Source organism: Nannospalax galili, unplaced genomic scaffold, assembly GCF_000622305.1.
Source record: "Nannospalax galili isolate Female #2095 unplaced genomic scaffold, S.galili_v1.0 scaffold410, whole genome shotgun sequence".
NCBI lineage: Eukaryota > Metazoa > Chordata > Mammalia > Rodentia > Spalacidae > Nannospalax > Nannospalax galili.
In genome coordinates, this window is record NW_008329143.1 from 445,701 (window position 1) to 470,342 (window position 24,642).

Sequence of the window (24,642 nt, forward strand, 5' to 3'; positions counted from 1 at the left end):
TTCCTGGCTTAAACTTTTATTAAAAGTTATTTACTTTTTTTCTTTTTTTTTTCTAAAAATAGGGATAAATAAATTTTTTTTTTTTTTTTTTTTTTTTTTTTTTTTTTTTTTTTTTAAGGTTAAAGTGAGCTCCTCGATTCAGCACCCAGAAACTCCTCTGCACATTTCTGGTTTCCACCTGCCCTCCAAGGTAACCCAGCCAGGAGCCCTGCTCCTCAGTCTCTTTTCTACACACAGCACAGATCTGAAGTAAGAGCATGGTTTTCCAGCTCTGTCTGATCTGGCTTAGATGCAGTATAGTTTCACCTGTGGACCTCTCAGTTTTCAGGTTTTTAAGCTATTCTAGGGCTGGGGTTATAACTGCTCAGTGAAGAGTGCTTGGTATATGTGAGGTCCTGGGTTCAATCCCCTGTACTGAAAAAAAAAGAATTGTTTCTTTTCATCTCAGCCTAAACCTGCACAAGAAACAGTAGATTGTGGAGACCCAGCTGATGGGCCCAAGAACCTGGAATTCAGCTCCTTCATGTTCTGGAGGAACCCTCTGCCTAACATCGATCAGGAGCTTCAGGAGCTGCTGGTAACACCCTGGTTTGCATTCTCCTGGTGACAACCCTGGAGTTTCTCCACATGGGTCCTGTGGGCTGGGAATTTGCCAGTGTCGTTAATGTTTCAGATTGATAAAGGGGAGGAGGAGGAAGAGGAAGAAGAATTTGAAGACAGTGATGATGATGGGGGTGGGTGGATAACCCCTAGCAACATCAAGCAGATCCAGCAAGAGTTGGAGCACTGTGACATCCCAAAGGATGTGCGAGTTGGCTGTGTAACTACAGACTTTGCCATGCAGGTGGGTGCTATGGACCCCTGCAAACCCTGGGGTGTGGGTACAAAGCTGCTTGCTTCTAGTTCCAGAATCTTTAGTAATTGTTCATTTTGTTTGAGGGTTGATGTATTTTAGCAACAAAATTTTCATATGTTGTTTGTGCTTTCAAGATTTTTTTATTCCATTTATGTAGTGTGTGTGTGTGTGTGTCTGTGTATGTGTGCGCGTCATGTGTTGTGGTGCATGTGTGAAGGTCAGAGGTTCCTAGGGATCAAACTCAGGTTGTCAGACTTGGTGACAAGTGCTCTTGCCTACTGAGGCTTTATGTGTATGAATGTATCACCTGCATGAATGTCGTGCAATGCCCATCAGTGTCAAAGGAGGGCATCAGATCCCCTGGTACTGGAGTTAGGGATGGTTGTTAACCCAGATGTTTGTTTTTAACCCTTAACATGAGCAGTTGATGTTTTTATTCCTTTTGTGTATGTAATGTTGGACTTAGCTAGGTAGACAGGATTTCCAGCCCAGAAATTAGAATGTTTTCCCCTGGCAGAACAGATGTCTGTGTTGAGAAGCATCACCAGTGACAAAGCCAGGCCTCAGCCCTTTTCATACAGAAACCTGGGTCTCTGTCTTTGGTACATGTCTTAAGAGACATTCCAGTGGCTGGAGAGATGGCTCAGTGGTTAAGAGCACTGGCTGCTTAGAGTTCAGTTCCCAGCACCCACATGGCAGTGCACAACCTCCTGAAACTCAGTTCTAGGGAATCTGACACCCTCTTCTGTTCTCTGTGGGTATTGCACATACACATGGACATAATTAAAAATAATAATAGGGTCTGGAGAGATGACAGCTAACTCCAAAACACCAGTTCCAGGAGATCCAGTGCCCTCCTCTGACCTCCTCAGATATTACATGATATGGATGCACTTACACATGTAGGGAATACACTCATACACATAAAATAAAATAATAATAATGATTTTTTTTTTTTTGGTCTTTTTGAGACAGGGTCTCCCTGTAGCCCCAGCTGTCCTGGAACTCACTATGTAGACCAGGCTGGCCTTGAACTCACAGAGATCACCTGCCTCTGCCTCCCAAGTGCTGGGATTAAAGGCATGCACCACCACGCCCGGCTATAATAATGAATTTTTTTTAAAAGGCAGGGATTATGACCCAAACCAGAACATACCAAATTCCTGTAACTGATTACAAAATGATTGTCAGGTTAGTATTAAGGCTTGTTTCAATTCTTTAACTTGTTGGTTCTAGAATGTTCTCCTGCAGATGGGCCTACACGTGCTGGCAGTAAATGGCATGCTGATTCGAGAGGCCCGGAGCTATATCTTGCGCTGCCATGGCTGTTTCAAGTACGTAGCTGATGGTTGGACTGGGGCCTCTTTGTTGAACACTCTTTCTGCACCTGCTGGGGACTCCCAGAAAAAGAATCCTGTCTACATACGTACTTTCCTTCCACCAGAGTGCTAAAACCCTTAGGACAGAGGTTGCCCGTGACTTGTTGTCCCATCTGTCCCCCTTTTTTTCTCTGAGTGGCCTAGAATTAAAGATGTGGATTTTGAAACAAAGGACACTCATTTTCTAAAGACAGCCAGGATTTGCTTTGAAATGATGCAGGAGGATAGAGTGTAGGCAGCGATGAAACAGGACGACATGTGAGTCGTTCGTGGAGCTGGGTGATGGGGGTCCTTGTGTTTGTGAGTCTACTTCATGCCTGATATTTTCTGTTCACATACATACAAAGTAGGTTGAATCCAGAGTGTATGGGTTCACATGTGGATCCCTCCTGCCTGTGTGACTCTGCAGGCTTTGATGGTTGGTTGCCTTACTAGTTCTTCAAGATTTTCCTAAAATTGAAAGGTTTGTTGTGAGGAATTAGGAACATAAGTCATAGCAATTTAGCAGAGTATTTTGCTTATAGGAAATAATCCCTTTGGTGGGCTTCATTGACCTTTCCCTCATTTCTTATTTCTGTGGGTGTTGGTGGTGTGGGCAGGCCCTGGAGGCAGGTTGGAATAGAAGAGATAGTCACAGCCTTGCTGTGGAAGTGTGGTTCCAGGACTTGGGCTGGGCAGCCTCCCAGACATTCGACATGTGTGGGCTGGATCTGTGGACATCTTGTAGATATGTGATAGAGCCATGTTTTGCAGAAGCCTGGTGCAGGACAGTTCTGAAGCATTGAGATGTCTTACTGGGCCTGTGGAGTTGTGTAGGAGGTGGAGCTTCCTGCTAGGGCCTTGCTCCTCTGGGTGCTTCAAAGTAACCTCCCTCCTGGCCTGGAGCCCAGCCTTGCATGGCCCTCTGCAGCCCGTCACTCCTCATTAGTCACTCCTCAGAGCTGCCTCTAATTCTGAGCTCAGTGCAGTGTTTCCATCTCTTAGTCTTAAATGTTCCAAGCTTATGACAGTTCCTGGCTTCATAAAACCCTACTTCCACCATTGTCCTTTATACAAAGCTCTTAGCTTCTCAACTGAACACTCATTCTTAGAAAAGCTTGGAATGGTTCCCCTTGTGGGATTAGCCTCAGTGACTGACCAGCTTCTTATCAGAGAAGTTAGTCTACAGCACGTGTCTGGAAGCACTTGGTCACTCTTGGGAGACTTGGCAGGTGAGATTAGATTCTCGAGCCCTGGACCCAGCACTTACTTCCTGACTCTTGGGGTTGGTGGAGACCCCCTGAGAGCTGGGCCAAGGCTATATATCTGGCCCTTTTTCCTGTCCCAGGTCCTCCCTGGGAACTTGAGTAGATAGAGGCAGGGGCTCAGTGTCTGCCCTCAGCACCCACTTATCAGCCAAGGCAGCACTTACAGTGTTTCCTGTGTGATCCCTTCATTCTGCCTCCTGACAATGGCTTGTGTGGTTTAGAGCTGCACTGGCATGTGCTGTGAGGAAGATGGCAGGGGCTCTCATCCTGCAGGTCTTCCCATGCACAGCTTTCTGCCCCAGAGCAGGGCACTGCAGCTAGCTGTGGTTTCCCCACCTTCGAAATGGATAGTGCCAACTTCGATGTTGGTGTTAAGCTCAGCAGTGCCTGAGGGTTCAGTAAGCATCCCCAGTAAATAACGGCATCCTGCTTATTTTCTCTATGATTCGAACCTCATATCATTACCCTTTTCCCTTGAGCAAGAAGTTGCCCTCTGCTGCAGCTTTCAGCGTGTGACGACCCATAGAAGGGGATTTGGCTCCTGCATTTCTTGTCATTTCCTTCTCTGATGCTGGACACTCCTTGTTTCCTTGGGGTGTCCTGACTGATACTAATGTACAGTGTTTCTTTTGTGTCCTCCAGGACAACATCAGATATGAGCCGAGTATTCTGTGGGCATTGTGGGAACAAGACCCTGAAGAAGGTATCTGTGACCGTCAATGATGATGGCACACTGCACATGCACTTTTCCCGAAACCCCAAGGTGATGAACCCCCGAGGCCTCCGGGTAGGTGGCATGTCCCTGTGCCCCTAGCAACTTCAGAATCAAATGACTGGGGAGAGCTGGGAGGGGTGGTGCTTACCTGTACTTGGAAGGTGGAAGCAGGAAGATCAAGTGTTCTAGGTTAGCCTTGGCTGTAAGACTGTCTCAAAGGAAACAAAGACCAGAGGCAGAATGAAAACCAGTCCAGTTGTTCCCATAAGGCACTGGGTTGAAAGCCCGTGGTGTGGTCTAGGTACCCAGACAGAAGGGAGAGGGCAGGACGAGCCTCCTGTATGACTCTTGAGGAATTTAGATAAGGAGAAATTACCCAGTGAGTCCAGGCAGTGATGACTGCTTGACCTGGGGGGAAGGGATGAGCTCAGCAGGGGTCATGGGGCACACAGTGGAGGCTAGATTTGTGCGTACGTTTAAAGGATGAGCAGGATCAGTGCACGCTCCAACAGCCAAAGGAAAGGAAGGTGAAGGCCCAGCACAGGAGAGGCCTGGGATGCATGTGCAGTTGCTGTGCGTTCGTTTGAAAGATAGAGAAGAACAAGTGTGATGGCTCGTGCTTGTCATTCAGCACTTGGGAGGCTGAGGTGGGAGAATCGCTGCAAGTCTGAGGTCCACCTGGCTACAGTATGAAACACTGTCTTCATAAAGGGGAGAGGGGACTGGAGAGAGGGCTCAGTGGTTAAGAGCACTTGCTGTTCTTCAGAGGACATGAATGTTGTTCCCAGCACCCACATCAGGTGGTTCATAGTGCCCAGAGCTCTAGCTCTAAGCAATCTGACACCATCTTCTAACCTCCTTGGGCACTTAAACACACACACGAACTCACACATAGACACACATGCATACACATAATTTAAAATAATCTTGCAGGCTAGGTGTACATGCCTTTAATCTCAGCACTTGGGAGGCAGAGGTAGAGGATCTCTGTGAGATGGAGGCCAGCCTGGTCTACATAGTGAGTTCCAGGTGGACGGGGACCATGGGAGACCCTGTCAAAACAAACAAAAATCAGGAGAGAGGGGCTGGCGAGATGGCTTAGTGGTTAAGAGGAACTGGATGGCTTTGGCTCCCAGCACCCACATGGCAGCTAACTGTTCATAACTCCAGTTCCAGGGGTATGATAACCTTAAGTACTGCACACCACAAAAAACACTCATGCACATTTTTTTTTTTTTTTTTTTTTTTTTTTGGCCCTGGTACTCATTTGTAGAGCAGGCTGGCCTTGAACTCACAGAGATCCACCTGCCTCTGCCTCCTGAGTGCTGGGATTAAAGGCGTGTGCCACCACGCATAGTGGATAAAAGAAATAATTTTAAAAAATAGTTTATTTTTTATTTTACATGTATGAGTATATTGCTTGCATGTATGTAAATATACCCATGTGATGCAGTGCCTGCAGAGGTCAGAAGAGGAAGTCAGATTCCCTGGAACTAGAGTTACAGAGCGTTGTTAGCCATTGTGTGGGTGGTGGGAACTGAACCTGGGTCCTCTACAAGAGCAGCCAGTGCTTTTAACTGCTGAGCCATCTCTCCGGCACTAAATAATTTTTTTTTCAATCGGGAGAGATGGATTGGGACAAGGGATTGTAAGAGTGAAGCTGCCCTGATATTCTGCTGCTCAGCTCTACTCCTGGCCTCCCTTTAGTCTCTTTTAAGCTGGAATCATTTCCCTGTCTCTGTCTTTTACAACCAGTCTGGCTGCAGATGCAGCAATCCCCCTGCCTGTGAAGGACTACAGCTGTGCACACCACACTCAGCCTCAGTGCCTTTTTTTGTTTTTGAGACAGGGTCTCCCTGTAGCCCCAGCTGGCCTGGAACTCACTATGTAGATCAGGCTGGCCTCGAACTCACAGAGATCCGCCTACCTCTTCCTCCCCAGTGCTGGGATCAAAGGTATGTGCTACCACACCATGCATTCAGTGCGTATTTTTGGTGGGACACCTTGTTGAGGATGTTAGGTCCTCAGGGTAGAGGGCACATGATGTTTAGGTGATACTTTGATGACATGGTTAAGGTGGTTTATAATCACTCTGGATAAAATTCCTAAATTTTCAGGGGGCAGAGGCAGGCAGATCTCTGTGAGTTCAAGGTCAGCCTGGTTTCCATGGTGACTTCCAGGCCAACCAGGGCTATGTAATGAGACCCTGTTAACCCTGTCTCAAAAAAACAAAGCAAAGGATAAATGGGGGCTGGAGAGATGACTCAGTGGTTAAGAGCACTGGCTGCTCACTGGTTCGATTCCCAATCTCAGGGGATCCAGCACCCTCTTCAGTCCTCCTTGGGCACACATGGTACACATACATGCATGCAGGCACAACCTTCATACACATAGAAATAAATAATCCTAAAGCAAAAAGTTTCTAAATCCATTATCACAGTGTTCGTTATAAAATGATAGTTTATTATCTAGTTTTTATTTTGTGGCACTGCATCACACCCAGGGTTTCACCCTCACTATGTAAACGCTACCACTTAGCTACAGCCATAGCCCGCTTCTTTCCTTTGTTTGTGTGGGGATGTCCATGCCCATGCAGAGGCCAGAGGCAGACATCAGGTGTCTTCCTCTATTACGCTCCACATTTTTGAGACAGGACCTGTCATTAAACCTGGGATTCACCATTTTAGCTAGATTGACTAGAGAGCCCCAGGAAACCTCCTGTTTCTGTGCCCTGCCCCCCCCCAAGCACTGTATTATATGTGGGTGCTGGGGACTGAACTCAGGTCCTCACACTCCAACAGCAAGCACTGAACCATCTACACAGCTTTGCCCCCTCCCACCCACCCACCACCTTTAAGATAGGATCTTAAGTTGCCCAGACTGCCCTTGAATTCCTGATCCTTCTGCTTTAGCTTCCCAAGTAGCTGGGATTCCAGGCCTGCTCTCCCTGCCCTGGCTTGTTCCTGTTTGTTTATATGAGCACTCTCTCATGATTTTCATGTTAGTCTGAAGGCTATGATCTACACTCATTTTGAGGCTCAAGTAGTTTCGTAGTTGGCCAGCAGGAGTCCCTGTGAACCACATCCTTATGGCTGTTCTCAGTCATTCTTTGCACACATCCCTATTCTTACTGACAAGGTGCATTATTTCCAGGCCCTCAGACTCCCTTGTCCCTGCTCCAGAATCAGTCCTTTCTCTTAGTTTTTGTTTTATTTTGTGTTTTGCTTTGTTTTTTGGTTTCATTATTTTTATGTGTATGAGTGTTTTGCTTGCATGTATATAAGTATACCACATGCGTGCAATGCCTGCAGAAGCTAGAAGAAGGTGTTGGATTCCCTGGAACTGGAGTCACAAACAGTTGTTAGCTGCTATGTGGGTGCTGGGCAAACCGTGGTCCTTTGGAAGAACAGCAAGTGTTAGTATCCACCGAGCAAGCTCTCCAGCCCACTTTGCTTTGTTTTGAGGCAAAGTCCCAGGTATCCTCCTGTCTCCACCTCCACAGTGCTGGAATTGTAGGTGTGTGACAACACTCCCTATTGAAGAGGTGCTGGGGGTCAAGCCTGGGACTTCATACATGCTAGACAAGCACTCTACCAACCAAGCCACAGCCCCAGCCCCTCTCTCAGAAGCTTAGGCTTAGGTAGACTGCTAGCTTTTGCTAGCTTTGAACTTGTATAGCCAAGGAGGACCTTGACCTGGTCCTCCTACCTCTGACTCCCAAGTACTGGGATTACAGGTGTGCAACCACTGTGCCCACCCAAGAATGCTTTTTAGTAGCAACAAATGAAGCCTTGACTATACCTTAGTTTCAACCCAGCACCATGCCAAGCGTGGTGGTGCATGCCTGTAGTCCCAGCACTTGGGAGGCAGAGGCAGATGGGTCTCTGTGAGTTCAAGGCCAGCCTGGTCTACATAGTGAGTTCCAGGACAGCTCAGGCTACAGGGAGATCCTGTCTCAAAAAGATCGAAAAAAAAAATAAAATCAATCAACCCAGCACCACAGAGTGCATTCTAGCCCTCCTTCCCACATTCATAAAACCCTTATTCATACCATTTCCCATAATAGTATCCTCACTCCTTGGCACACAGAGTTCTGTGTCTGCCTGCATGAGGATCTGAGGGGACAGTCCAATGGACAGCATCTGGACCTGTGAGCATCTGCCCTGTTCTAATAACTTTTCCTCTTGCTTGCAGTATTCTCTGCCCACTCCCAAAGGGGGCAAATATGCCATCAACCCCCATCTCACCGAGGATCAGCGCTTCCCCCAGCTGCGACTCTCCCACAAGGCCAGGCAGAAGACCAACGTGTTTGCCCCTGACTACGTAGCTGGGGTATCTCCCTTCGCAGAGAATGACATCTCCAGCCGCTCAGCCACCTTGCAGATCCGGGACAGCACCTTGGGAGCGGGCAGGAGGCGCTTGAATCCCAATGCTTCCAGAAAGAAGTTTGTAAAGAAAAGGTGAAGTGCAGGCCCTGGCAGGAAGAGTGGATTGTGGGCAACCGGGGCTGGTGCCTGGTCTCTAGCCATGCTGTCCACAGAACCGGCTACATAGAAACCGAAGGTCTAGCCTCAAAGTGCTGCTCAAGACTCCTTCATGCTGAGTGGGGTCACAGTGGAACATTGCTGTCCCTTGGCTTCCAGATCCAGGACTTCATGGGAAGGGGAGCTTGAAAACAGAACAGTGCACTGGAGCTGACATTGACCCTTTCGTTCAAAGGAAACAGTGTCCAGATGATAGTATTTTTCTAATAAACTTTGTTGTAAGCTCCTGGGCATTTAATTTCTTGTGTCTTTGGCGAATACGAATACTAAACACCATATGCCTGAGGACCAAGTATGTAGATTATTTATTTTTGGTCTTCTTGAGACAAGGTCTCCCTGTAGCCACAGCTGGCCTGGATTCGCTAATAGAGACCAAGCTGGCCGTGAACTCACAGAGATCCGCCTGCCTCTGCCTCCCGAGTGCTGGGATTAAAGGCGTGTGCCACCATGCCTGGCAATGTAGATTATTTTTTACCAGAAATTATATTTATACAATAAAATTGAAGCACTTCTGTTTTCTTCTTTTTAACCTCTGAAAGGAAACAAGTTGAGTGATGCCGGAAAATCCAGGGTCGTGAACTCACACGGCCGTTCATCTGGATCCACATTTGACACATTCTGTCTCCTTTCTATGAAGATGGAGCAAAAATGTCTCCTAAGGAAAGGGTGATCTTTTACATAAATAAGGCTTTTTATCATTCAGGAAATACTAGCATACCATGTAATATGTACTCTGCCCTGGAAAGTAGCCATGTCAGTATGCAGACATCAGTTGCATATTCTTACCGCTGCCTAAATCTCTATCCTGAAAAGCTACCAGGTCAAGCATTTAACCAAATGATAAGATCTGTGTTAAGTAGTTAATCTACAGTATTTCCAGCGGGTGTTAAATGATTTGCCCAGAATCATGGATTGTCACTAGCTAGAGCTAGATTTCAGTTTAGTCCAAGTGTGCTGTTAAGCCATGAATGCACCTGTGGAGATTGTGAGCCATGTGCTGACCACTGGGTATGTGAATCTCAAGCACTCAGCTGCCTGCTGAGGAGCTGCTGCCATTGGAGTCCAGGATGAGGCCACACCTGCCCTTCCCATTTCTCCTCACACTGTTGGACCAAACATACAGGAAAACAAGGCAACACGAAAGCTGCTTTTTGTCTTACCACAAGGAAATATTTCTGGGCCAGCACAATCCTATGCAAGCATGGTGACCTGAGTTTAATCCCCAGAACCTACAAAAAGCTGGAAGGAGAGAGCTCACTCTATAAAGCTGTCCTACCTCCTATATACACCCTACATGCAATAATAAAATTGTTTTGAATTTATTTTTACTTTATGTGTATGAGTGTTTTGCCTGTATATATGTAAGTGTACCACATGTGTGCAGTGCCCACAGAGGCCAGGAGAGGGCATTGAAGCCCCTGGAACTGGAATTAAAGTTGTTAACTCCCATGTGGGTGCTTGGGAACCAAGCCCAGTTCCTCTCCTAGAGCAGCCAGTGCTCTTAACCACTGAGCCATCTCTCCAGCTCCATTTTTGGTATTTTTGAGACAGGGTCTGCCTGTAGCCCCAGCTGGTCTGGAACTGCTATGTAGACCAGGCTGGCCTCTTCTGACAGATTTGCTTGCTCCCTAAATGCTGTGACTAAAGGTGTACACCACCATACCTGGCTGTTTGTTTTTTTGAGACAAGTTCTTAAATAAGTACCCCGGACTGGCTTGGAACTATGTAGACCAGACTGTCTTGAACTCACAGAGATCCTCTCTCTCCCAAGTGCTGGGATCAAAGGTGTGTGTGGCCATGCCTGGCTAAGCTGTCACTAAAAGAGGCAGCAGGAGCCGTGCCCACACTATGATGGTGGAGTCAGCAGGTGTAGTCAAGCCAGACAGTGAGGCTAGATAGGGTCAGTGGCCCAAAAGGAGTGCTGAGATTTGCTGCACACACTTCAAACGGCAGAGCAGTGCCGAACCGCAGGGGTTAGATGCCGATTCTCCGTCACTGAACATCTCCAGGTGAACAAAGCACCCTCGATGCACTGGGGAACTTACACAGCTCATTAACACACACATGAGCTCTGCCTGCCACACTGAGATGGTCCTCACTGGAAAGGGACAGATTATTCTTGAGCCAGAAGAGGGCAAATAATTTTAAGGATCTAGAAAGGTGTCTCAGTAGTAGAACACTTGCCTAGCATGTGCAAGCAAGGCCCCGATTCAGTGTCCAGAACTACAGAAAAGGTAGGGGTGGGGGTACGAAAGGAGGGAGTGAGGGAAGAAGGAAGAGAGGGAAGGAGGGAGGGAGGGAAGGACAGAAGGATAGAGGGACAAAGGGAGGAAGAGAAAGACCAAATACGATGGCTCAGTTGGAAGACTTGAAGCAGGAGGATCAGCAGTTCAAAGGCAGCCTGAGCTACATAGCAAGTTTGAGACCAGCATGGACTACATGAGACCATGTCTCAAAAAAGACTAAAAAGGAAAAAAAAAAGTAGTTGTCATGGACAGGGGCTGTAGCTCAGTGGTAGAGGGCTTACCTAGTGTGTACAAGGTCCCAGGTTCAATCCTTGGCACTGAGGAAAACAAACTCTGGGATGTTTAAGAATAATAGCCCTCAAATTATCCGTGGTTACCCCAGCACATAGGAATGGAAAGAAACTTGGAGTGGAGATGGCCCATGTGTCTAGACAAATGTGTCTGTGTGTTCATGTATTTCGAGGAAGCCTGAATTAGGACATTTTCATCTTTATTTTTTTTTAGACTGTCTCATTATGTAGCCCAGGCTACTCTCAAGCTTGAACTCTTCCTGCCTATGCCTCCCAAGTGCTGGAGTTATAGGCTGTCCTACCACACCCAGCAAAGCATCCTGTATTGAGTTTAAAACACTGATTAAGCAGAAATTTCTCCTGTAATGACATTCATATGTTATGAAGGGATGTTTTTTCCTATGTAGCAGATTAAATTTTGGCTCCACCTCACAGAAAGTAAGATAAAGATGGGACCCAGTTGTCATTCCTTGGTCTTCTTAAAGAAGCTCTTTGGCTTCATGCAAATTTCAGCAAGATACCAAAACTCAGGGGATCTGATAGCATGGTTGTTTCCTGTGCAGTAAGGATGGTGGTGGGAGATAGGAGAGGAGAGGACAAGGCTTAGAGCAGAAACTTTTCTCCCCTGATACTGAGGCCGTTTCCTCCAGGGGTACTTGGCTGGCACTCCCAGGAACAGTTGAGGACAACAGGTACCCAAGTCCCCAGACAGGTCTGAGAATGGCTCTGAGCTAATGTACAAAGTCCATCAACACAGCTCAGAGAAAAGCAAGGGACTTTGGGGATCGCCCCTTGGGCTAAAAAGCAGGTGCCCACGTGGACAGTGTGTATTAACGGCAACTAATGAGGCTGTTTGTACATTCACCAGGAGAAGGACAAGGGCTCCTGAGATTCACTTACTCCTGCTTTTTATTTCCAGATAATGAAGCCAGTCAACAAAGCTCCACAGCTCCTGATTCCAGCCTGCCTGAGAGAATGTGTGGGAGGACCCTAAGAATACCCATTTTGGTCCATACTCAAGGCCTACTGCAAACACACTCTTTGGATGAAGGCCTGTTTCAGAAGAGTTTGGCGTTTGTATGATCTTGTAATGACCACAAACTAAATAAAACAGGATGGAAACTCAAAGACAGAGCAGCCCCAACCCACATTTTTACAGGGGAGGCAACCGAGACTCAAAGAGCATTAGCTGACCTGAGCTGAGCTCAAGAATTCTTTGGGACTGGGGCTGTAGCTCATACATGCTCACCTAGCATGTATGAAACTCTGGGATCAAACCCCAGCATCGCATACACCAAGCACCAAGGTACATCCCTGTAATCCCAGCACTCAGGAGGTGAAAGCTGGAGGATCAGAGATTCAAAAGTCCTTCATTCTTCGCTACATGGGGAGATCAAGGCCAGCCTCCCCAAATCCTAGGCTACATAAGACCCTGTCTCAAAATTGTATTTTATTTTAAATTATGTGCATGTATGTGTGTCTATGTGTGGATATGTACATGTGAGTGCAGGTGCTTTGGGAAGCCAGGGGCGTCAGATCCCCTGGAGTTACAAGTGGTTATGAGTCACCTGATATCGGCGCTGGGAACTGAACTTAGGTCCTCTGGAAGAGCAGTACGTGCTCTTAACCACTGAGCCATCTCTCTAGCCCAGTTCCCAGAGTCTAAGGCTCTTTGCCAGTGTCAGTTATGTCAAAAGGTGAAGGGACACACAGGCCGAGAGTTGGTGTATGCGTGTGCACAATATGGCTGAGTCCTCCTTGATTTGCTGGGCCATATATGGCTTTATGAACTCCCATATTCTTGGGTTCTTGGGATATTCTCTCTGGTTTTGATCTGACAAAGAAGCTGTTTTGAAATAAGAGGTTAAATGAGCACACAGACAGTGGTCTTGTATGTCTGATCATATACATGTTCTATTAAAAGAAGGTCCCTAAACCGTGATCCTGACATTTTAGTTGACTCCATTAAATATTTAACTTATTATTTTTATTTTATGTGTATGAATATATTACCTACATGTGTGTAAGTGCACTCATGTCATGCAATGCCCAAGGAGGTCAGAAGAAGGTATCAGTTCCCCTGGAGCTGGAGTTATAGTTGTTAGTCGCCATATGGTGCTGGGGATGGAACCTGGGTCCTCTGTAAAAACAACTGGTACTCTTAACCACTGAGCCATCTCTCCAGCCCCAGGTGACCCTTTCAAAAGTCATTACAAAAAGATACAGCAGGAGTGTGGTGACAGGGTCCCTCCCTGACCTTGGCTACAATAAGCAAGCGTGGCTCCGCGCTCCAGTCCAAAGCAGACACTGTCTTGAGCTGTGACTGTTTGAGCTGGGACAGCACTCGTTCTTTCTACAACACCCCCTCAGCGAATCAGTTTTTAAAGTTAAGGCTTACAGGGCTTGAAAGACAGCTCAGTGGCTAACAGTGCTTGCTTCCAGAAGACCAGTTGGGATCCCAGCACCCACAGCAGATGGTTACAACTACCTGTAATTCCATCTTCAGGGGGATCCAACACCCTCTTCTGGCTTCCTCAGGCACCTGCACATGCATGGTGCTCACACAGACATATAAATAAAAATTAATTAATTAATTAAGACTTAGGCTATCAAGCACGTATAGCACACCCCACCCTTTCTTTTGCTGGGCTTTTAAAAACTCGTGTTTAAGTTAAGTACTATATTTTGTTTCAACTGAGAGTAAAACTATTAAAGAACAGGTTTAAGATTAGGGATTACTTAGAGCTATATAGAAAATAATCAGATGAATGGTCTCTTTAAAAGGTGACAAATGGGGGGCTGAAGAGATGGCTCAGCGGTTAAGAGCACTCGCTGCTCTTGCAGAGGACCCAGGTTCAATTCCCAGCACCCACATGAGAGCTAACAACCATTTGTAACTCCAGTTCCAGGGGATCCGAGGCCTTCTCCTGACCTCCATGGACACTGAGCAACAAGGGTGCACTTACACATGCAGACAATACACTCACACACATAAAATAAAAATAATAAAATATTTTTCAAAAGCTGACAAATGCTAAATCTAATAAAGTTATAAAGTCTTAGGGCTTCTTAACATGGATATGTTTTATGTGTGCTATGTGCATGTGTATTTTGTGTTATGTCTAAATGTATGCTTATGTTGAAGTACTCTTTACATGTTACCAAATTGGCTTGTAGGTTAAGTGAGCACTCACATACATTAAAACTGTGAAATTAGCTGGGCGTGGTGGCACACGCCTTTAATCCCAGCACTTGGGAGGTAGAGGCTGGCAGATCTCTATGAGTTTGAGGCCAGCATGGTCTCCATAGCGAATCCAGGCCAGCTAGGGCTACAGGGAGACCCTGTCTCAAAAAGACCCCAAAAAAAAACCCTGTGAAATTAGCTGGGTGTGGTGGCCAAGCCTTTAATCCCAGCACTCCGGAGGCAGAAGCAGGTGGATCTCTGTGAGTTTGAGGCCAGCCTGGTCTACATAGCAAGTTCCAGGCCAGCTGGGGCTACAGGAAGACCCTGTCTCAAAAAGATGAGCTGTCCTGGAACTCGCTATGTAGACCAGGCTGGCCTCGAACTCACAGAGATCCGCCTGCCTCTGCCTCTGGAGTGCTGGGCTTAAAGGCGTGTGCCACCATGCCAGGCTCAAAAAGATTTTTAAAAAAACAAAAACAAAAAAAACCTGTGAAATTAGCCCAAATGCCTTTTAGTGCACATGAATTAAGTCTCTGACAAAGAAGTGAACTTGGATTTGTTGGTAGAAGTAGGGCTGTCTTCAAAATTGCTAACATGTGTTCTGCCCAGGCAGCTGGTCAACTGGGTTTATGTGTGTCTGTTAGATACTACAATATTCATTAATTTCTATGTGTCAAGACAGATTGCAGTTAGGCCTCATGAGATAGTTTCCACTCAGAGACTCTAACCTGCCTTTTTTGAGGCCACCGGGCCAGGAGACAATAGCAGTCTCATTGTGAGCCAAAAATAACACAGCTTTCAGGTTACCCACCTGACGCCTGTTACAATCTGGACCAACCTCTGCTCAGGCTACAATACCCCTGGCAGCCCTTCCCCTCTCACAGATACTCACAGGTCCTACTGAGGCACTGTCTGTGAATCTCTAGCTAACAGACTTCCAGGTGCCAGGCTTCTTGTCCTGGATCCAATGCCCAATTCTGTACTCCTTGGGCACTGCATGACATGGGTGCACTTATACACATACAGGCATGACACTCACAGACATAAAATAAATACATGTTACATGTTATAAAGAGTAAAAATACTATGAGTCTAGCCTGTGACCAGTAACAAGTCTCTGTTAGAAAAAGAAACCATTTTCCATCTTATTCAAATAAATGTCTTTTGTGTTCAAAGCTGTAGTTACATGGCTAATATGTTAATATATAAAGCTCTCCTTTTTTTTTTTGAGATTATGTAGCTTGGAACTGGCTATGTTGACCAGGCTGGACCAGAACGCATAGAAATCTGCCTATCTCTACTTCCTGAGTGCTGGGATTAAAGGTGAGCACCACCACAAAAGACTCTTCTGCCTTTCTTGCTTTCAAGATAATTTACTGTCCAAAATCTTTGTTGGAATATAACATTCTTTTTTTATATTTTATTATTTTTATCTTATGTGTATGAGTGTTATACCTGCATGTAGGTAAGTGCACCTGTGTTGTGCAATGCCCGTGGAGGACAGAAGAGACTGTTGGACCCCCTGGAACTGGAGTTACAGACAGTTGTTAGCTGCCATGTGGGTGCTGGAATTCGAACCCAGGTCTTCTGTAAGAACAGTCAGTGTTCTTAACTGCTGAGCCATCTCTCCAGCCCCTAAAGTATTTTTTAAACTCTAGAATGACACCCTTTCTTTGACCTCATAAGGTGTGCCTTTTGCTGGGGGTGCTACTCAGCTCCTGGGTGGGTAATATCCACTAAGAAGACTCGTCCTTGACAAGAAAAATTATGGGCAGCCACTGAGAGTCCACACTCCCTTCTCAAATCTCCTTGTTAGAACATCCTGGGAAGAAGCTGCTCTATTCACCTCCCCAAGCCAGACAGATGTCAGTCCTGGGCAGAGCTGGGAGGATTGCCAGGGTTCAAGGCTAGGGTGAGACCCTATCTTAAAATGAAAAAGAAGGGCTGGAGAGATGGCCCAGCATAAGAGCACTGGCTGCTCGTGCTGAGGACCTGGGTTTGGTTTCCAGCACCCACATGGTGGCTAACAACTGCCTTTAACTCCAGTTTCAGGAGATCCAGCGCCCTCTTTTTAGTTTCATGGGCATTTCATGACATTGGTGTACTCATATATAACTCATATATATATATATATATATGCAGACAAAACACTCATATGCATAAAGTATAAAAAAATAAATAATAAACAAAAAAAACCAGCTGGATGTGGTGGCCTTAGAGGAAAGTGAATCTCTGTTTCTTAAAGTGTGCGTGTGTGTGTGTGTATCTCTGTGTACCATGTTTGTGTGGATGCAAAAGGGTGCCCATGGAGACCTGAAGGGGGTGTCAGATTCCCTGAAGCTGGAGTTACAGGTGATTCTAAGTCACTCAGAGAAGTATACTGAGAACTAACCTGGAGTCCTCTGCAAGAGCAGCCAGTGCTCTTGACCCGAGCCATGTCTTCAGCCCCCTTTCTTGACTTCTTGACAGTAAGTCTCCTGTCTCTTCTGTAGGTTGGTCCTACCATAATTTTTACTTATGGAGACTTAAGACACTCTCTGTTCTATACTCTGATGTAAAACTTTGTGTAAAGTTTTTAAACATGCACAAGTCTCCGCTATTTAAATACTTCCCTCCTACACCAGGCTTGCCCTAGCTTGCAGAAGGGAAAACCCGACCATTTCTCCATTATCTGGCCACCAGGAGGAGGGTTGAGGGGAAGTGAGTTTTGCAGGATCGCCAAGAGCAGACTCTGAACCTCTCAAAGAAGCGAATTCCTTCTGAGCAGGACAAGTCTCCCTGGAGCGCTCAGGCCCTTCAAGAACATAGACCCAGTGATTCAGCAAATCTGAGCTGAAATAACCAGGCCCGCACTTTGCCCGCCCCATTCGGTGCAAGGCAAGGCGACTTCCCAGGGCTGAACAGCACAGGCAGGATGGGCAGGTCCAACAGAGCCCCAGCTTCCGTTGGAAACTTCCACTTTGTACAGAGGCCCCACGGCAGGGGCAGATGAGCTAGCCTCGACGTGCACCCAGATCCTCACAGCCCCTATCACCCCTGCCTCCTACTTCCACCTTCAGGGGTCTCTTCGGCAGCCCTAGCTGCCTCTCCTTTCCACTCACTCCGCTTTGGCGTCCTCCGCCGAGCGCCCCTGGGTGCGGGAATCCGGCCCCGCCTTACTGACCCCCCAGCTCAGTGGGCAGGGCTCAACCGACTGCATATAAAGCCGCAGGTGCTCTGCGAACCACTTACACAGTGCCCTGGCTGCAGCCCCTTAACATCCTCTGTCCCGGCCCTGGGCAGGTCGCCCGGGTAACCTGCGGCTCAGCCAATCAGCGCCTGGTACTACGCCTCACGCCTTCTCTTTCTCTTCTCCCCTCACGCCGCTGGACCCATGGCAGGTGAGTGCTGTGCCACCTGGACTCTGGAACCTGGTTCAACTGGGAGGAGGATGCAGGGCATGCCTTGAGTTTTGTTCCTTGACTCAAAGAGGAAAGTGAAGAGATTAGGGTCCTGGGATGCGCCTTGGAAGTCCCTGGTAGAAGGCGAGCGTCCGCAGCCCACTCCCCAACCGCCCACGGGCCAGTCAAGGGGGCATTGTCCCTGGAGCAGAAACTCCGTCCTGGCCATCTGAGGCCGTGGCTGGCCCACTCTCCACACCTCGTTTGGCCTAGAGACAGGGTCTCATGTGTCCCGGGTTAGCACTGAACTTGCTGCATAGCCAAGCTTGTCCTTGAACTTCTGGTCCTCTTGCCTCCACCTCCTTAGAGCTGGGATCACAGGCGCGCAGCAGCAGGCCTGGTTCATGCAGTGCAGGGGCTTCCTGCATACTAGGCAAGCACGCCTCCAACGGAGCTGCAGCTAAATACCAGGTAGTATTTCAAACATTTGGGAATAAGTCGCTAACAATTTGAAAATAAAAACAAGTGACTTCACTAAGAACTAGGGATTCTCAACATTCCCTTCAGGGCCATGCTGGGAGCTGAGTGTCCCAGGGTTTGAGGCTCCTCCCTCTTATATTTCTAGTAGGCTTCCCTTGATTTGCTTATTCTTCCTGCCAAACAGATCATATGGGTAATAAATCGACTGCTGCCATACCACCATTAAAACCCTTTCTTAGGCTGAGGCTAGCCTGGGCTGCCCTCAGTGAGTTCCAGGTCAGCCCAGAGTACAGTGTGAAACCCTGTCCCCGCCCAAAAAGTAAGACAAAATAAAAGAAACCAACAAAGCAAAATAAACCTCACTGTCTCATTGTTGCCGCCGGCCTTGTTACTCAGCTGTGTTGTGTTGGCATCCATAAAGACTTGAGGCTCCAGGTGGAAGCTTATGCAAACATAAGCTTTCAGATTGGCTTGAGGTGAGGCAGAATATGAGGAATGTTGAAGAGATGAGGACAGAGGCAGCTCTCAGTCAACAGACCAGATAACTCCAGCTGCCAACATTTAGGATCAGGGCCCTTGAGATGGCTAAGTGGATAGGGGTGCCTGCCGCCAATCCTAATGACCTGAGTTCGAGCCCCAGGACCCACGTGGTAGAAGAGAACTGACTCCTGCAAGTTGTCCTTTGAGGTTCACACATGTGTATGTACACACACACACACACACACACACACACGCGCACACACACACACACACGCGCACACACACACACACAAAATGGGTAAATGAAAATGTAATTTAAGAAAAAAAATCCAGGGATGGTGGCACAACGCCTTCAATCTCAGCATTTGGGAGGTAGAGGCAGGTGGATCTCTGAGTTCCAGGCCAGCTTGGTCTACATGGAGACCCTGTCTCAAAAAGACCAAAAAAATAAAAAATAGAATAGAAATAATAGGGGGCTGGAGAGATGGTTCAGCAGTTAAGAGCACTGACTGTTCTTGCAGAGGAACCAGGTTTGGTTCCCAGCACCCACATGGCAGCTAACAACCATCAATAACTCTGGTTCCAGGGAATCCAACACCCTTTTTTGACCTTCTTGGGCACTGCATGCAGGACACGGGTGCATTGACATACATGTTGGCAATACACTCATACACATAAAATAAAAATAAAATTTAAAAAAAGAGAGAGAATGGAGCTGGGCGTGGGTGGTACATGCCTTTAGTCCCAGCACTTGGGAGGCAGAGGTAGGTGGATCTCTGAGTTCCAGGCCAGCCTGGTCTACATAGCAGGTTCCTGAAAAGCGAGGGCTACATAGTGAGACCTTGTCTCAAAAAAACAAAAACACAACAAAACAAAAAAATTTAACCTCCACACTAATGTATCCCAAGTTCTCTGCACTGTGCCTAGTTCTTAATAGATGCCAGGTTAACAATTGTGGCATGGCTGAGAAGTTTGTTTGTGAGAACATTAGCATTTCAGAGGTTCAGTGGGGTGGAAATAAAGCACAGGTGCCAGGGAAAGAACAAGAGTTTTCAGGTTCACAGAACAGTATGGAGGTCAGAGGACAACTGTGTGGAGTTGATTCTCTCCTTCCACCTTTAAATGGGTTCTGGGGAATCAAAGACACTGGCTTGCAGGGCAAATGCTTTTACCCACTGAGTCATCTCACTAATCCCCTAAGTGGATTTTCATAAAGTCAAAATTTGTTATTTGGGACTGGAGAGATGGCTCAGCGGTCAAGAACACTGGTTGTTCTTGCAGAAGATCCGGGTTTGAATCCCAGCACCCACATGGCAGCTAACAACTGTCTGTAACTCCAGTCCCAGGGGATCCGACAGCCTCTTCTGACCTCCGCGAGCATTGCACTACACAGGTGCACTTACCTACATGCGGGCAATACATACATAAACATAAAATTTTTAAAAATTAAAAAATATTTTTACTTTTATTATTTTTACTTTATATGTATGAGTGCTTCGCCTGCTTGTATGTAAGTGCACAAGTGTCTTGCAATGAATGTGGAGGCCAGAGGAGAACATCGGAGGCCCTGGAACCGGAGTTACAGACAGTTGTTAGCCACCATATGGGTGCTGGGAACTGAACCTGGGTCCTCTGCAAGAGCAGCCAGTGCTCTGAATCACTGAGCCACCTCTCCAATCCTCCATTTTTATTTTCATTTTAAATATTTATTTTAGGGCCTGGAGAGATGGCTCAGTGGTTATGAACACTGTTCTTGCAGAAGACCCAGGTTCAAATACCAGCACCCATACGGCAGCTAACAACTATCCCTAACTCCAGATAGGAGTTGAAAAATATAAGAAAACTAAATATATTTTATTTAGTATTACTTTGTGTGTCTGTGTGTCTGTGTATCCGTGTCTAAGCATACATGCCAGAGTGCCTTTGTGTAGAAGGTTAGGGAAGGACTTTATGGAATCAGTTCTTTACATGAGTTCCAGGGATTGAACTCAGGTCACCAGGTTTTGACACCCAACTGCTCTTACCTGCAGAGTTGTATCAACCATATCATCGGCCCCATTTCCATTTTTATTAGTTGTGACCAAGTGGCAGGAGTTTGTGGTGGAGGTGCGTCACTTCATGGCAGACAGGAAGCAGAAGGAGAGAAGGACCAAGAAGATCTTCAAAGATTCATACCCTCAGTGACGGCTTCATCCAGCCGGGCCCCACTCCCCAAGTTCCCTCCCCCCGCAAAGTAGTGTCATAGCTGGGGACCAAATGTTCAACACATGAGCCTTCAGGGTCTTTTTTTCTCTGGAGACAGGGTTAGCTATGCAGCTCAGACTGCCCTGGAACTCACCATCTTCCAGCCTCTGCTTCCCTAATGCCATGCCTGGTTGTGTGAGGCATTTCCTGCTCAAACCAAAACTCACACTCCGCAGCTCCAGGGCATGCCTAGCCTTGTTCCTTAGTTCTTTACTTATGGCTGAAATAAATAATGCTATGATTTCAGTCCCTCGCCAACATTTATACTGAGGGCTGGGGAGATGGCTCGTCAACAAAGTGCTTGCCTTGCAATCATGAGGACCTGAATTCAGATCCCTAGAACCCATGTTAAAAAAAAACTGGATATGGGGCTGGATAGATGGCTCAGTAGTTTAGAGCACTTGCTGTTCTTACAGAGGACCCAGGTTTGAGTCCCAGCACCCACATGGTGGCTAACAGCTGTCTGTAACTCCAGTTCCAGAGTATCTGACACCCTCTTCTGACCTCCACAGACATTGTATGACATGGGTGCATTTACACATGTGCAGGCAATACATTCATACACATAAAATAAAAAAATAATAAAATATTTATAAAAAATAGCTGGGTGTGGTGGCACATGCTTGTAATCTTTGAATCTCTGTGCTCAGGCAGACAGAAGGATCCTCTGGGACTCTATGGCCAGCCAGCCTAACCTATTTGGTAAATTCCAGGATAGTGAGAGACCAAGTCTCAAACAAAGGGGGCACCCAAGGTTGTCCTGTGTCCTCTACATGTAAACACACATGCACACACACCTGATGCAAACACATACACATACACACACATATGCCACACTCACATTGACATTTCACCCCAATGGTGAGCTACTAGGAGGAAGGATTTAGAAAATGATTGGGCCAGAGTGGTGGTCCCAGCATTTGGGATGTAGAGATAGGAGGATCGGAGGATTAAGGCCATCCTCTACTAAATCATAAGTTCAAGGTCAACTTGGGATACATGAGACCCTTTCTTATGGGGGTAAGAAGTGATTAGGTCATAAGGGCTCTGTCCTCATAATGAGGTAAGGCATTCACAGACCAGCAGTTAGCATGTAAATGGGCTGTTTTAGAGTGGGGGGTGTTGTAGGAGCCAGCGTGGCTGTATCTTGTATCTGCCTCTCTTGCTCTGTGTTGTCCAGTGCCAGCTTAGGGCATGGTTGCCATCTATGAGAATGACTTCACCAGACAGATGCAGCCTCTCGACCGCTCATTTTCCAGTACTATGAACTGAATAAACTTTCCTTTTTTTTTTCCTCTTGTCTTTTTGAGACAGGGTCTCCCTGTATCCCTAGCTTTCCTGGAACTCACTATGTAGACCAGGCTGACCTCGAACTCACAAAGATCCGCCTGCTTCTGCCTCCCAAGTGCTGGGATTAAAGGCCTGTGCCACCACGCCTGGCAATAAACTTTTTATTTATTTATTTATTTATTTATTTATTTATTTATTTATTCATTCATTCATTCATTTTGGTCTTTTTGAGAGCAGCCCCAGCTGTCCTGGAACTCACTATGTAGACCAGGCTAGCCTTGAACTCACAGGGATCCGCCTTCCTCTGCCTCCCGAGAGCTGGGATTAAAGACGTGTGCCACCACGCCTGGCCAAACTTTACGTTTTTTATAACCACGTACTCTGTGGCTTTCAGTTATAGAAACAGTAAGTGAACTCACTATGTAGACCAGGCTGGCCTTGAACTCACAGGGATCAGCTGTCCTGGAACTCACTATGTAGACCAGGCTGGCCTTGAACTCACAGAGATCTGCCTGCCTCTGCCTCTCAAGTACTGGGATTAAAGGCGTGTGCCACCATGCCCAGCTCAAGCCCTTTTTAAATTTTAGATTGAGACAGGGTCTCACTCTTACCCTGAATTGGCAGCCGTCCTGTCTCATCCTCCTGGGTTCTAGAATTATAGGTGTGCACCACCAAATTGGAAATTCTTTTGTTCGTTTATCATTCTTTTGTTCTTAAAAATTGGAAACTTGGGGCTGAGGATATAGCTCAGTTGTTCAGGTACTTGCCTAGCAAGCATGAAGCCCTGGATTCAATCCTCAGCACCATAAGCCAGATGTGGTGGCACATGCCTATAATTTCAGGTGTGGGCAGGAGGATCAGAAGTTCAAGATCATCCTTGAGATACATGCAAGTTTAAGGGAATTGTGGGCTACAGGAGATCTTGTCTCAAAAATTCTTTTGAAACTCTAAAGAATATATTTTATTCATATTTTTAAAAATTTAACCTGGGTCCTCTACATGAACACCCAGTGCTCTTAACTGTTGAGCCATCTCTCTAGCCCCTTGGAAACTTTTTTGAATGCTGACATTGATGTTCAAAATATTTTGGATTGCCGGGCGTGGTGGCTCATGCCTGTAGTCCCAGCACTTAGGAGGCAGAGGCAGGCGGATCTCTGTGAGTTCAAGGCCAGCCTGGTCTACATAGTGAGTTCCAGGACAGCTGGGGCTACAGGGAGACCCTGCTTCAAACAAACAAACTAACAAACAAACCAGCTGCAATGAGAAAAAAAAAATTAAAAAAAAATATTTTGGATTATGGAGTCCCCAAACTTAAGATTTTCAAAAAATTTAAAATTACATTTATTTAGTATGTGTGTGAACACACACGCCATGGAATAGGGAGGTCAGAGGACAACTTACAGGAGTTAGTAAGTTGCTAGTTCTCTCCTTCTACCATGTGGGTTCTGGAGGTTGAACTCAGGTCATCAGGCTTGGCAGCAAGTACCTTCACCTCACTGAGCCATCTTGCCAGTCCTGGACTTCAGATTTTCAGATTAGGGATGCTCACTTGGCAATCTTGGCAAATATTTCCCAATATGAAGAATTAAAGTAAAAAACATAGTCCTGGTTTGGACCTCCATTGGGGTAGCGGCTGGGAGCTTAGCAGACTACCCAGAGAGTGTCAGGTTCTGGTGTCCCTCTGGCCTCCAACTACCAGAGGGCCTGAGAATCCAGGGGACAGCCTGACAGCCCTGGGATCCATGTGGTGGTCCTTTTTTTTTTTTTTTGGTCTTTTTGAGACAGGGTCTCCCTGTAGCCCCAGCTGTCCTGGACCTATGTAGACCAGGCTGGCCTGGAACTCACAGAGATCCACCTGCCTCTGCCTCCCTGCCTCCCAAGTGCTGGGACTACAGGCGTGCACCACTATGCCCGGCTGTGGTGGTCCTTTTAATAAGATGCTATACAGCAGTCCCTTCTACATGAAATAACTACCATCATCACGACTTCAGCTAAGCCTGATGGCTAAACATAGTCACAATTGGGCTTGCTGACGGTTGTGCTCATTCATTAAAGGAGTGCCAGGCAGGGTCACTGGACCCTCACCTAAGTATTCAGCCACTCTTCCCAGCCAACTAGTCCAGCCTTGGAAGACAAAAGGAAAATGAGGAAGAACACAATAGAGGGATGCTTTTGGAAGCCCTTGTCAAGAAACTCCAATGGACTCTCATATGAACATTTGAAAATTGCCCTGTTCTGACTTTTTTCTAGTTCCCTGTCTAGAACTTGTAATGCTAATTACTCTTGCCTTTACTTCTCCTTCACATC

At 46.7% G+C, this 24,642-nt stretch overlaps 2 protein-coding genes across 2 annotated transcripts in view; both read left to right on the forward strand.

The window, feature by feature from the left end:
- Window positions 1–10,069, forward strand: part of Nob1 (NIN1 (RPN12) binding protein 1 homolog) — a 16,665-nt gene extending 6,596 nt beyond the window's left edge. Inside the window, exons 4-9 of the mRNA XM_008833743.3 lie at window positions 119–190; window positions 449–577; window positions 674–844; window positions 2,093–2,190; window positions 4,125–4,269; window positions 8,392–10,069. Coding sequence (XP_008831965.1) covers window positions 119–190; window positions 449–577; window positions 674–844; window positions 2,093–2,190; window positions 4,125–4,269; window positions 8,392–8,661 — 885 coding nt within the window. The 3' untranslated portion in view covers window positions 8,662–10,069. The remainder of the gene's footprint in view (window positions 1–118; window positions 191–448; window positions 578–673; window positions 845–2,092; window positions 2,191–4,124; window positions 4,270–8,391) is intronic.
- A 7,339-nt stretch (window positions 10,070–17,408) lies between these two features.
- Window positions 17,409–24,642, forward strand: part of LOC103734696 (NAD(P)H dehydrogenase [quinone] 1) — a 16,704-nt gene continuing 9,470 nt past the window's right edge. The window contains exon 1 of the mRNA XM_008833756.3: window positions 17,409–17,841. Within this exon, the coding sequence (XP_008831978.1) occupies window positions 17,835–17,841 (7 nt within the window). The 5' untranslated portion in view covers window positions 17,409–17,834. The remainder of the gene's footprint in view (window positions 17,842–24,642) is intronic.